This window comes from Hemicordylus capensis, chromosome 3 (genome assembly GCF_027244095.1).
Source record: "Hemicordylus capensis ecotype Gifberg chromosome 3, rHemCap1.1.pri, whole genome shotgun sequence".
Lineage (NCBI taxonomy): Eukaryota > Metazoa > Chordata > Lepidosauria > Squamata > Cordylidae > Hemicordylus > Hemicordylus capensis.
In genome coordinates, this window is record NC_069659.1 from 264,465,853 (window position 1) to 264,480,309 (window position 14,457).

The 14,457-nt window shown below is 43.6% G+C and overlaps 1 protein-coding gene and 1 long non-coding RNA gene across 9 annotated transcripts in view; both read left to right on the forward strand.

The window, feature by feature from the left end:
* Positions 1 to 1,936, forward strand: part of LOC128350651 (uncharacterized) — a 34,208-nt gene extending 32,272 nt beyond the window's left edge. Inside the window, exon 3 of the long non-coding RNA XR_008319363.1 lies at positions 936 to 1,936. This is a non-coding gene — a long non-coding RNA (uncharacterized LOC128350651). The remainder of the gene's footprint in view (positions 1 to 935) is intronic.
* ATE1 (arginyltransferase 1) overlaps positions 1 to 13,275 on the forward strand; it is a 202,045-nt gene extending 188,770 nt beyond the window's left edge. For 7 of the 8 annotated variants that reach the window (XM_053309054.1, XM_053309063.1, XM_053309055.1 and 4 more), the window contains 2 exons: positions 5,245 to 5,347; positions 12,880 to 13,275. In XM_053309054.1, coding sequence (XP_053165029.1) covers positions 5,245 to 5,347; positions 12,880 to 12,958 — 182 coding nt within the window. In that variant the 3' untranslated portion in view covers positions 12,959 to 13,275. Of the gene's footprint in view, positions 1 to 5,244; positions 5,348 to 12,879 lie in introns of those variants that run through there. The other variant, XM_053309066.1, reaches the window with a different exon arrangement.
* The last annotated feature ends 1,182 nt before the right edge of the window (positions 13,276 to 14,457 follow it).

A 14,457-nucleotide genomic window follows, 5' to 3' on the forward strand; every position in this document is an offset into this window, starting at 1 on the left:
TTCTCAAAGGGCAGGTGGGGGGAAGAGGGGGACTTACCTTCCTGGCAGCAGTGGGACAGTGGCAGCAGGGGCTCCTCTAAACTTCCCACCAGTGTCTCTAATAGCTGCCCAGGCTGGTGGCTGTGGCCTGATTCAGGCCTCTGTGTTGTAAGTACAGAGTGCACAGTGGGCCTCCACACATAATCAGATGCCATTTGGATAGAAAGCCTGGTGCTCTTGCACTGGCTGGGCCAGTTTGAATTTGGTATGGCATGGAACTGTCCATACAGGTTCTGTGAACATCCCTACTATGGTGGCCATACCTGGCAGTTATGTTGACATGAGTGGCAAACCTGCCTTTGCTTTCCCATTAACTAAAGCTGAACTAGAGTATATAGGCTTTGTCCTATATACAATTATTTGTAGCTATCGCTCAGAAAAATATTTGCTGGGCCTCTTCATGAGTTGCATCATTATCAGAGTGCTGTTCATATTCATCACCTGATATACCCATAAATTTTTATGAGCAGGATTTGTTGTTGCTTAATGAACTGAAAAAGTAACCATAGGAGATGAAAGTGCATAGATGCCTATGCAAAAAGTAAGCCTCACCTGATAATTTTTGATGAAATTGCAGGTTGGATTATGAGAACTGCAGAGGGAGGATGTGGGATAACACTAGTTTGTGGTAGGTTGCGGCAGTATGTGGTCTTGGCTGTGCTTGGAACAGCAATGATAGAAATGCAGTTTCTCCAGTTTGCTTCTCTCGTTGCATCACTTTTAATATAGTATATGATAATATATATTTAATATATATTGTTCAGGGAATAACTGAATGAACAGCAGTGTTTCCTGATGTGAAATGATCTCATGCTCTTATGTCCATCTTAGCTTTGATAAAGTAATGGTCCTTTTGTGTAGTCAAGCTGATTCAAGGGTTCTTTAATTTTTTTCAGATATTCTTTGGAAAGAAATACTTAAGCTCAGCAAATATCAGGCTCAGATAATGAAACCCTTAAAATGTTTCTACTATGAAAGACCTCTGTGAAAAAAACAATTCTTTTGAAGAGGATTTCTCCCACTTCATCCATTTTCACTTTTCTAGTGTTTGTAGGAATATTTTCTTTTGTAGCCCTTGTAATTCTGGAGTCGTTGATCCAAGCCAGCGGACCATTACTTTTAAAAACAATTGTTCAGTTGGTGTTTTTAACCCACTCTTCGTATATAAAAGCAGTTCAAGTAGCACAAATGAAACTTGTGATCAAATATGTAGTGTAAATGTAATGCTGAAGTCCGACAGAAATTATTGGCCAGGATCCAAAGAATCATGTAGCCAGTTTAATCTGCCCCAAAGGCTTGGACTTCTTTTTTCAATGGAACATCTTTCTTCCACTCATACTACTTTTGTAACAGTAGTTTACAACATAAGGTAGTTTCTGTTGTAGCGATGGTAGTTAAAGGTGTCAGGAGAGCCTTTCTATGGAGAGTTCCATAGACTGGGTGCTTCCACCAAAAAAACATACTCCTGGTGGTCCTCCTGAAGAAAAAGCATCATCCATCACCCAGATGATGGGCAGCAATACAGCAGTGATGGGCAGATTTATATAGCTCTAGGCATCAGGGGCGTAACAAGGCTAGAGTGGGCCCAGAGACAAAATTTTAAAATGGGCCCCTCGCTGACACACACACACACACACACACACACACACACACACACACACACACACTTCACAATATATAGTCATGTGACTAGCTTCTGGGGGGGGCTCGAGGTGTGGGGGCCCCCAGACAGCCGCCTCCCCTTGCCTAATAGTAGTTACGCCCCTGCTAGGCATTCCTTTGTGATATGTCATCGTAGTTTGGAAGAAAAATGTCAAATTTTACTGGGCAATCCCTAGCTCTTCTGTATGCCTGAAGCAGTTATGAAGCTCAGCCATTATTTTTCTCTTTGGCACAGAGGTTCACAAGAGATGACAAGGAAACTTGTATAATACATGCAAGATTTGTATTCTTTTTGGGCACAAGAAAGCCAATTTGAGTGAGAGAAACCAGGAGAAATAATCTCATTGCATTTTTTTTTTTTGAAGCAGCTCCTAAAAAGAAAAAAGATATATTTGGGGCATATAGGTGGTATAAAAGACACACTAGCTGTCAAAAACTATGTACTTTTGTTTACAAACAAAGCCAAGTGACTTCTGGGGTGATATCACTGGAAGCATGTGCTTGCTGATATCACTGAGATTTGTCAGAAGCAGGCCTACATCACTGGAAACAGTCAGAGGTGGACCTTCATCACTGGAAATAGTCAGACCAAGACTATGCCCTCACCCCAGAATTTCTGCCCCCCACCCTTCCACCTCCACCCCAGAATACACCTGAGCATGCCCTAAGGTGGCCATGCGAGCCCTCTACATATACCTTGGTCCAATAGGTCTCGGTTCCTATTGGTAGCTTCACCATGCTCCCCCCATCAGTGTTTTTTAAAAAACAACTAAACATATTTCTTTTTAAGGAGGCTTTTTAATGTTCCATTTTTGGTTATATCTGGTAGGTTCTTTAGCTTTTTATAATTTTCAGTTTTTGGCTGTTAAACTAACTTTTAATCTAAACCTAATTAATGAGTGCTGTTTCAACCTCACTTTTAACTTGGTTTAAATTTGAACCAACTTGGTTTAACTTGGTTTTAACTTGGTTTAAATTTGAACCAACTTCAATTTGGTTAATTTTATTACTTGTATTGTGTCTTGTATCTATTTTATTGTTGTGAGCCACCCTAAGCAGTAGTCTATTGGAGGGGCAGGGTATACATATTTTAAATAATAAAAATAAAAATAAAATAATAATCAGTAGCTGGAGCAGGGGTGGTGTTACAGTACCTACATACCATTTCTAGTTCTTCATACTGGTTCACTGGTAAGGTTGTTTCTGGAACCATAACCTGGCCCACAGCAAAAATGACCATCTATTGAGTTTTCAGGTCTGCTGGAGGGTAGGACAGGCTCTTCAGCATCATATCCATTGCCCTGGCTTGCCCAGGCTTAATGTTCAAGTGTGCCGGTGGCAAAGATAGGCCCACAGGCCACAGCTGAGTCCTAGCATTTTCCACAGTCTCTACAGAACTGTAAAATGGCCTCATCTAAGCCACAGGGCATGTTCGGCCTGTTTCAGCCAATAAAATTACACAAATTACACAAATTGGCCACTGCTCCATGTGATACTGTTCCAAAGCCGAGGGGCCACAACCGAAAAGGCCCTGTCTGTAGTCCCTGCCAACCGGATCTCTGTAAGTAATGGGGCCATGAGCAGGGCCTGAGATGATGAGCAGTCCAACAGGTATCCTGGCCCCAAGCCATGTAGAGCTTTAAAGGTCAAAGCTAGCACCTTGAATCTAGCCCAGAAGTGGACTATGAAGCTGTCACGGGATGGGTGTGATACTCATGAAATGACTTGCATCCACGAGCATCCTTGCAGCAGCATTCTGTTGCAAAATTCAGATGGGGACTTTTCTGAAAATGATGAGTCCACCTGAAGCTTCCTAACAGGCTTCAAGGGCAGCCTGACGTAGAGTGCATTGCAGTAGTCCAATCTGGATGTTACCAATGCATGAGTGACTGTATTGTCAACTGGAGAAGTCAGAGGTCAGGTCCGACTTCTCCAGGTAGGGTTGCAGCTGGCATACCAGCCGTAGTTGGTAAAAGGTGCTTCTGCACGATGACAACACCACCACTTGCACCTCCAAGGATAACATTGGGTCCAGAAGGACCCTCAAGCTGCAGGCTTTGTCTTTCAGAGGGAGTGTGACCCCATCCAAGACCAGACTTAACTCATTACTTGGATGATCAGTTCTACCAACCCAGAGCACTTCCATCTTAACTGGATTAAATTTCAGCTTGTTTGCCCCCATCCAGTCCAGAACAGCCTTCAATCCCTGCTTCAGGGCATCCACTGCCTCCCTGATGTCTGCTGACTTAAAAGATAGGTAGAGCTGGGTGTCATCAGCATATTGATGGCACCGCAGCCCACACCTATGGATTACGTCTCCCAGCGGTTTCATGTAAATGTTAAACATCATGGGGGACAGAATAGATCCTTGTGGCACTCCATAGGCCACAGGCCAAGTGGTGGAGCAGGCATCCCCCAGGACCACCTTCTGAGTACAATCCTCCAAGTAGAAGCGGAACTACCATATAACCGTGCCCCCAAGTCCTAACCCAGAGAGGCATCTCAGAAGGATACCATGGTTGATGGTATTGAAAGCCACTGAGAAGGTCCAGGAGGATCAGCAGAGACATGCTCCCTCTGTCTACCTCCCAGCATAGGTCATCCACCAGGGCGACCAAGGCAGTTTCAGTCCCATATCCAGGTCAGAAGCCAGACTGGAAAGGATCTAAGTAATCGGATTAATCCAGGGCTGCGTGGAGCTGAGACTCCACAATGCTCTCCAACATCTTACCCAAGAAGGGGAAGTTTGAAACTGGTCGAAAGTTATTTAAGTCATCTGGGTCCAATGTGGGCTTTTAAAGGAGGTGCCTAATGACTGCCTCCCTCAGGCAAGGGAGACCACCCTCTATTCTAGTGAGGCATTCACCACCCCCGCCACCCATGGGCCTAGTCCCTCCCTAGAAGCCTTCACCAACCATGAAGGGCAAGGGTTGAGGACACACATGGTAGGCCTCAACCTTCCAAGCAGCCTGTCCACCTCCTTGGACAACACAGTCTGAAAACGATCCAATATAACAAGACCAGTCAGTGCATTGGCAACATCCATTTCCAGTGCCGCAAAAATCTTGGCATCCAAGTCAGAACAGATATGTTTCATTAGAAAAGTTACAAAAAATATAAAATAAAACAAGACACACTTTACATATTAGCTGAAATCCATGTAAAATATTTACAGGCACAGCCACACATACTGCAACACTCTTCCCAGTGCAAGAGTTCACAGAACAGTGGACAACATGTATCATTCCCCTAACAGAAGCATGAATTCATCAGATTCTGAAATGGAAGCTCCTGTGAAATGAAAGCTGCATGGTGGGGAGGGGGGATTCATAAAGAGGAGACCTCATTTTAATAGGTGTGATTACTGTTGCAAAATTCAGATGGGGACTTTTCTGAAAATGATGAGTTTGACTGCCATTCTTATTTGTCAAGCATTCTCCAGGATTTTCAGGGTGACAGTAAGTGTTGCAGTTCTAGTAAAGATTGGTCATCATGTGATTGCCTGATGCCAATTTCAGGCAGCCCAATATCCTCTTACTGCAGGGCTATATGCTTTACTTCAGCATCTGAAAGTGAGGAAGCCATGGATGGTGGCGTGCTTACAAAACCTGAAGAGCAAACCCCAGTTGAGGAGCCTGACAAGCTGGTAAGCCTGATGTGTTTTAATTTGTTTGCTTTTTTTTTTTTTTTACCCTGTAGTAAAAAAAAAGGCACAGACCTGCTCTTTTGAGAACATGCACCTCTGGGATGTCAACATATCCTGCATCTCATCTCGTGCTTTGCATTCTGACAAACAGCTAGGTTCTAACCACGTTCTATTTGGAGGGTCCCAGTTCACAGAAAAACATGATCTAACATCCAGAGCAATAAAGCAACTCTGCGCTAGTTTAAAAAGTTAAATATAGTTCCATTAAAAAACCTGGATTTTTGCAAGAAGATTCTTGCACAAAATTTCCCATTAAAACAGATGTGGTATACCACATTTGTGCAAATGTTGCACACAGGCAAGCATTCTTCCATTCAGTAGCACACTAGTCTGGATCACAAGCTCCAGACTTACAATTAGCTGGAAAAGTTTTGCACTCTGTTGCTCTATCAGCCAAGGGTTCAGTTTGACAAGCCTGCTTTTAAATCTAGAATCTCTTGGTAACTGCTGTTCACCTGACTACAGAGACAGTGCCTTGTAAAACACTTAAGAACAATGGAACAGGATGACTCTGAATCTCTTTTGGATGTTTTTGAATTCATGATAGAAGCCCTTAATCTAGGCATGATACAAAAGCTACAAACACCAAGTGCAGATTCTTCGGGCATAGAACATTGGAGTGGACCGCTGGTCTTGTGGTAGCAAGCATGTCCCCTTAGCTAAGCAGGGTCCACCCTGATTGCATATGAAAGAGAGACTAGAAGTGGGAGCACTGTAAGATATTCCCCTCAGGGGATGCAGCCGCTCTGGGAAGAGCAGAAGGTTCCAAGTTTCCTCCCTTGCTTCTCCAAGATAGAGCTGAGAGAGATTCCTGCCTGCAACCTTGGAGAAGCTGCTGCCTGTCTGTGAAGACAATACTGAGCTAGATAGACCAATGGTCTGACTCAGTATATGGCAGCTTCCTATGTTCCTCCTATGTTCTGCTTTAGAGCAAGAATTGGAAGAAAAGAACTGGTCTAACTTCCAACTCAGATTGTAATCTGAGCATATGCGTAGCTTAAGGCAGGGACCACACATTTTTCTACCTAGGGCATGTTCTGTCTGAAGTGCCAAGAAAGGTCCAATAACTAGCTCTTGAACACAGGTCATCTACAGTTATTATATGCTTTTTCTGACACCACATATACTGATGACATAATGAATGGGTAACACAAAGGCAAAGTTACATAATAAAGAACATGAATCAATGTAGTGTTGTAACATAATAAATATCTGATGTTAATTGTAGAGTGTCAGGCACAGTATTGTATGTACTTGAGAAGGTACACTACTTACTTACTTTATTTATTTATTTATTTATTTATTTATTTAACATATTGTCATACTGCTTGATATGTAAATCACTAGGCAATGTACAAATCCAAACATTAAAATCACAGGTTAAAATACATAAAACACGATTAAAAAAACAATATAAAACAAATTATTAAAATAATTAAAATTCTAATTAAAAGCTTGCGAGAACAGGTAAGTCTTGAGGGTCTTTCTGAAAACAAACAGAGAAGGAGATGCTCTTAGTTCAGCAGGGAGCATATTCCAAAGCCCTGGGGCAGCCACAGAGAAAGCCTGGTCCTGAGTTGCCACCAGATGAGCTGGTAGCAACCGGAACTCTCCAGAAGATCATAAAAGGCGGGCGGGTTCATGACAGAGAAGGCTCTCTCTTAAATAGCCTGGTTCCAAGTCGTTAAGGGATTATGAGCTTTCCTAGAGTCCATCAATCTCCCACCCAGTGCTGCCTGGAGTGAGAGACCAGGTGGGTGCTGGGGTTCCTTCTGCTGTTGCCTGCCTGCTTTTGCTTCTCCTGTGGGTTTTCAGCCTCAGGTCAACATCTGTGGGAAGTGTGGGCAGGACTGGGACAAGCCCCTGAGTGACTCAGCTGTTCCTCAGGTCACCTGCTCAGTTTTGGGCTTTATGAGAAGGCTGCTTGTGGCAGCAGGGTCACCATCAAAGGGGCGACACCAAAGGAGGTCACCCCTTTGGGGGAGCCACTTCGGGGGAGAATGAGGGCGAGGGCTAGAGGACTTCTGTTTAATTCGTTTTAAGCTGTTTTAGACTTGGGTTGAAGTTGCTGTAATGTGTTTGCATTCATCTGAAGATGGGGAGACAGGGAGCGCCTTTGTTGACTATGGGGCAGCTATCCCAGTGGTGGTGGTGGGGAATAGAAGAAGTAATGTTGGCAGGTCAGCGGGCCGTTCTAGGGGAAGGGTAGTCAGAAATTTAATAGCTATCTCACCTTCCAGCTGTCCTGCCAGCTCTTTGACCTCGGGGTACACTGCCAACAACCCACATAGCTTTTCTCTGTTCCTCTGTAATGCCAGGTCAGTCCAAAATAAATCTGAACTCATCCATGATTTGATCATGGGTGAAGGGGCTGACCTGGTATGTATTACCGAGACTTGGTTGGGGGAGTCTAGTGGTCCAGTTTGGTCCAGCTTCACCCCCCAGCATATTCTGTAGAGGAGCAGGTGAGGGGACATTGGCGGGGAGGTGGGGTGGCTGTAGTCTATAGGGATAACATCTCCCTTACCAGGGTCCCTGTCAGGGTATCGGACCATATTGAATGTGTGTACTTAAGTTTGGGGACCAGGGATAGATTGGGACTTCTGTTGGTGTACCAATCTCCTCGCTGCCCAGCGCAATCCTTAATTGAGCTCACGGACTTGGTTGCGCAACTTGCGTTGGAGTCTCCCAGACTCTTGGTGTTGTGGGACTTCAATATTCACTTTGGGATCAATCTGTCCGGGGTAGCTCAGGAGCCATGACAACTATGCGCCTATCCCAAGTGGTCGCTTGACCGATGCATATTGCAGGTCACATGCTTGATTTGGTCTTTTACTCTGATCAGGGTGGTGTTCCATGGGTGGGGACTCCTGTGATTTTCCCATTGTCATGGATGGACCACCATCTGATTAAGGTTGGACTTACGACCATTTCCCATTAGAATGGTCCGCCCGAAGAGGTTACTGGACCCACTAAGATTCCAAGAAGCCTTGGAGGGATTTAATGTTGACTTTGTTGGTGATCCTGTTGATGCCCTGGCCGAGAATTGGAACAACTTGCTCACCAGGGCAGTAGACACGATTGCTCCCAAGCGTCTCCTCCGACCTGCTTCAAATTGGCCCCTTGGTATACAGAAAATCTATGGGGGCTGAAGTGGCAAGGTAGGCGACTGGAGCGAAGGGGAGGAAGACTCGACTCGAATCTGACAGATTGCAACATAGAGCACATCTAAAGATCTATGCTCAGACAATATGTGCAGCGAAGAGGCGGTTCTTTTCTGCCCACATTGCCTCTGTGAGTTCATGTCTGGCAGAGTTGTTCAGGGCTGTGAGGGGATTAGTATCTGCCCCCCCACTCCCTTGAACCAGAATTTGGAGTCATCAGTTACCCACTGTGATGTATTTAAAGAGTTTTTCGCAGATTAAATCTCAGATTTGGGCCGACCTAGATGGAGACTCCACTATTAATTTGATGTCTGAGCTGGAGGTGCCCAACGACTCCTCTTATGTGATTCGACTGGATCAGTTTCAGTTTGTGACTCCTGAGGATGTGGACAAGCTGCTTGGAGCAGTGAGGTCTACCATTTGTTCTCTTAACCCTTGTCCAACATGGCTTGTTCGATCTAGCAGGGAGGTTGTTGTAAACAGCCTGGTGGAAATCATAAATGCTTCTCTGAGGGAGGGCAGGATGCCTCCTTTTCTTAAGGAGGCAATCATTAGACCTCTTCTAAAGAAACCTGCATTAGATCCCTCAGAAAATCTACTTCTCCATGTCAACTTCTTCAGGAGCTGGCACATCCTCCCTAAATGCCTGCTTGGAAGCAGTAATGGGCTGGATGGGGGAGAATAAACTGAAACTGAATCCAGATAAGACAGAGGTACTTATTGTGCGGGGTCGGAACTCCAGAGACTATTTTGCTCTACCTGTTCTAGATGGGGTCACACTTCCCCAAAAGGAGCAGGTTCACAGTGTGGGAGTACTTCTGGATTCGCACCTCTCCATGGTTTCTCAGGTTGAGGCAGTGGCCAGGGGTGCTTTCTATCAGCTTCGACTGATACACCAGCTGCTCCCATTTCTTGAGATGAACGACTGCAAAACAGTGGTACATTTGTTGGTAACCTCCAGACTTGACTTCTGTAATGCGCTCTACGTGGGGTTGGCTTTGTACATAGTCCGGAAACTTCAGTTGGTTCAGAATGCGGCAGCCTGGCTGCCGCAGAATGCGGCAGCCAGGTCTCTGGGTGATCTCGGAGAGACCATGCTACTCCTTTACTGATGGAGTTACACTGGCTGCCAATAGGTTTCCGGACAAAATACAAAGTGCTAGTTATAACTTACAAAGCCCTTAACGTCTTAGGCCCTGGGTATCTAAGAGAGCGTCTTATTCATTATGAGCCCCACCACCCATTGAGGTCATCTGGGGAGGTCCGTCTCCAGTTGCCCCTGACCCGTTTAGTGGCTACACAGAGACGGGCCTTTTCGGTCGCTGCCCCGAGATTGTGGAATGCGCTCCCTGCTGAGATACAATCTTCCCTATCTCAGGCAATTTTCAAAAAACACCTGAAAACCCATCTTTTCACCCAAGCTTTCTGAGCTTCCTAAATTTGGGGTTTTAAAATATTTGGTCTATTTTAAAATCCAAAACCCGATTTTGGGGTTTTTAATCACTGTTAATTGTTTTTTAAAAAATTTAAATTGTTAATTGTTATGTTGTTTTTTAATTTGTTTTAGCTCTTTACTGTTTTAGTGGTTTGTTTTAATTGGAAACCGACCTGAGTCATTTTGGAAGTGCGGTATATAAATCAAATAAATAAATACATAAATACATAAATACCTATATCCTGATATTTAATGTTTGTTGTCCAAGACTATGGGTAGATAGATCCGGTCTACATCTGAGAAGCGAAGCAGCAACATAATGAATAAGTCATTTCAATATTGTTGTTAATTGCTCAATATAAATAAAATTTTCCATTAAAATAACCCCACCCCCCACCCCCACAAGGTGCAGATAACTACCACTTAATCTTGGAAGGGCGAGCTATGCAGGTGTGACTTAGCATACCTTATGGCCATAGCAAATCTCGCTAAAGCTCTGCTTCCCAGAATAGGAAGCGATAATACTGCCTATTCTGTGCACGTTCCCAGGTGGTTGTTCTCAAGTGTCAGCCTGCCCAACACATGGCTTTTTCTATAGAGAAACAATAAGGATATTCACATGTGCAGCCTAGTTCAGGCTAGGGCAGCACAGCCTGGGTTAGGTTGCATGTGTGAAGCACTGCCCCCATGCCAAGTCCTGCCAAGTCTCACTTTTTAACCCAGTTTTAAGCCTAATTTAAGTGAACCTGTGCTTCATGTAAACTTTCCTGGCGATCATCTGGGTGATTGCTGCTGGGTTAAATGGCTTCCACCTAGGCCTGCCACCATTTCCAGCAGTGAGCTGTAGGGAGGGAGTAGCCGTGTGGAGTGCTGTGCTCGTGCCCTAGGAGGAGGAAAGTCCTTCCTCTCCCAACATTGCCCTCCGTGGCACCACTGTTTGTGTGGGTGCCTGGTGTGGCAGAGGGGTGGACAGTGGCTGTCCTTTGCCCTAAAAGTTCTCTTCTTTGCCCTAAATAATTTGTTACTCCTTCAAAGCAATACATTCATCACAAACACTTGTGGACTAGTGCATCTGATGAAGGGAAATGCTAGTCTGCAAAAGCTCATGATAAAACTCAAAACAAAACAAAACAAAACACAAGCCCTCTTCAATTTGGGATGTTCTGAACCACAAGGCTTAGGTTTAGGGAAAACCACCCTTAAAATCTACCACCCCCATTTAAACTACAAAATTGGGGGGGGGGGGGATTTAAATTAATACAGTAGAAAATACTGCTATATAATTCTATAACAGAACTATTTAGAACCATAGAAAATAGTACTGGGGATTAAAGGATAGGGATTTACTAAGGAAGGTACTCACAGACTCCAGAAGCCTGCTTCTTCTGGAGGTCCAGGCAGGGGCATATCTAGGGTAGGGCAGGCAGGGCACATGCTCTGGGCGCCACTTGAAGGGGGGGGTGCCATTTTTAAAAATGAAAAAATGAAAAAAATGGCCACCAAAAACAAAATGGCCACTGTGCATGCTCAAATGTCTTCTGTGAGACCCTAGGCCATGCCAGGCCTCACCGAGGCCATTTGAACATGCATGGTGGCCATTTTGTTTTCGGCGGCCATTAATTTTTTTTTTTAATGGCCACCGCACATGCTCAAATGGTCCCTGTGAGCCCTAGGCCTTGCCAGGCCTCACAGAGGCCATTTGAGCATGTGTGGAAGCCTCCAAAATGGCCACTACGCCAATCTTTGCAGGCCCAAACAGGCCCGAAAATCAGCCTGGGATGGGCTGCGGCGGTGAATTAAGAGGCTGGCGTGGGGAGGGAAAACCTTTGCAGACCCTCCCAGCCTTTAGGAAGCCCCCCAAAGGGGCTACAGGTATTTTTTAAAAAAAATTAATAATATGTCACTGTACACATATTCAATTTGGCACTATGTACAGAGAATCAGGGCTTGTGAATACTGAGATGAAGCTTATGAGCTAGTATTATATTCATTTGCTCTTTGCTTCCTGTGATAAGTGAGTTAAATGTGATGTCTTCCTAATATGGCTATTAATGGTGAGTTTGTCTTTGAATCGGTGTGAAATCCTTAGTATTAAGGCCACTGGGAGTTTCTTGCTCTCTTTCTCTCATTTTATCTGTCTTTCTGAAATACTAGAATATATTCCAAGCAGTGACACAGTTTACTCTGCATATCCTTTAATTGTTTTCAGAGTATCTGGGAAAAGCCAAATTCTCCATTTATTTTTAAAACTTATGTAATAGTGATGCTACAATGCATAGCAGAGAATTAGACAGTCACTTCTGTTTAGTTTTCCAAGTACACCTCCACATAGTATTTGGGTATTTCATGAACCCCAGCATACTAAAATTTGTAGTTTTCCAGCATTTTTGGGTCTGGCTATGTCCACTGCTAAATAGTATTTGAAATATTAAAAGATTAATGAGCTTGACTTGTATTTTTGAGCTGATATTATGGTAACGTTATCTGATGTCAGATGTTTGGACAGGGGGCACAATTTCAGTGCTTGCCCTAGGCGCTATTTTCCCTAGATACGCCTCTGGGTCCAGGGAGTCTTTCTGTGCCTTGTATATTTTAAAGCAGCTTTAGCTCAAGCTCCACGTGGCTAGGTTTGGGCTTTCTGATTTCCCCCTTTATACTAATTAGAGTGTTTCCTAAGACCTTTTCCCCCATGAGGTCAAAAAGATAATAGATAACCATAGATAATCCCATAGATAATCTCATCCAGACCAGTCTAAAACCTCTAGGACCCGCCCTTCTGTAAAGAAACCAAGCAAATACCTTTTTGCCCAAATAATGTTTATCTGTATTGTAAGCATGTTTTTGATACATGTTTTATATTTCCTTTTTTCAAGGACAACATGGCAAAGATTGAGCTTTCTGACTGACGGCTGTTTGGTGACATCACTGGAAGCACGTGCAGAACTGGGCTGAGGTCATAGCCCTGGTTATGACCATTTCTGGTGATATAATTTCTGATCACCTCTGACCATTTGTGATGGCGTAGGCCTGCAGTAGGCCTACTGCATTATGAAGAGAAACATCCTCCCCACTGGATTCCACGGGATTTGTACTTCTACTGTGAACTAATACATCTACAAGATAAGAACTGTTTATCCCTATATGTGAAGTTGTAACATACATCTGGGGGAATACTTCTTGTTATATATGTTTATGCACTTTGTCATATCCAGCGTGTAAGCCAATTTGGCTCTGATATGTTTATCAGATAAATTTATTGTGGAAGTTAAGTTGACGGTCTGAGTACTCCTCTTTAGATTGTTCTAGTCACGGTGGGTTGTTTGGTTATTTTTGTAGGCCTGCTCCTGACAGCTCCCAGTTAGCAAGCACATGATTCCACTGACGTCACGCCCAAAGCCATATGGGTTTGTTTGTAAACAAAAGTAGATCGTTTCAACAGTTAGTATGTCTCTTATACGACTCATATAAACTCCCATTGAATTGAAGTAGTGTGCTCACTTAGCTTGTTCAATATTGGGCCGTAAAGTCCATATAACACATGCACATATGATGCCCATGTTCCTCTGTAGAATGTCACTTATGTTTTTTTAGTGGTAATTATTGTTTTTCTAATAGTCTTTAACTGTTTTGGAAAGCTTGTCATCTTCTCAATTAAGAAGACTGGCTTAGACTACTACATGGTGAATCCTTAGATTATCAGCCAAATACCTTTTAAAAAGTAGCAATTGCTTTAGGTCAGAAGAATGTGACTCCCCAACTAAGTTCCCTAATAGGTTTTCATGAAAGAACCAGCCATCTGCTAAACAATACTTCTGAAAATTCTTTGAAGTGCACTACCACAGTTCCTGTGTTTTGAATCCAGTACCATGATTCAGTTGAAAACAACCTACATTATTTCTGGTGAAATCCACCCAGAAGAAAACTCTGGGGCACAGAAGAAGAAAGAAACCATTAACACTGTCCTCTGATAAAAGACTAGCATACTTATTCCATCCAGGTTGCATAATTGTTCTAACCATGACATTAGGTTTGCAGTAATAGTTGAAATACTTCTGTCTTGGTTGCAGCCAAAACTGTTTAAAGCTGGGAACACAAAAAGATCTTAAGAGAAATAATGTGTGCATGCTGTTCTAGTGATATTTGATAACATTTAATTGTTCAAGTGATGCTGTATTTCCCCCCTTGTTTTGATTTGGCCATTTCATGCACAGACACACTGGAAGCCTGTGTTAGTTTACTCCTCCCTAAAGCTAACTGGGAGTTTGGGATGTGGTAGAATGTTTTAACCTTTCCTTTTCCTGAGAAAGGAAACATTCTTTGCTCTCTGAGGATGTGATTTTCTTACCTGTCTTTGACATGGAACAAGGTTAAATGGTCGTTGCCAGTTTCTGAACGTTATTAGCTTCTTTCACAATGGAGCTGTGTAAGTTGCACATAGGCAGTTTTAACTC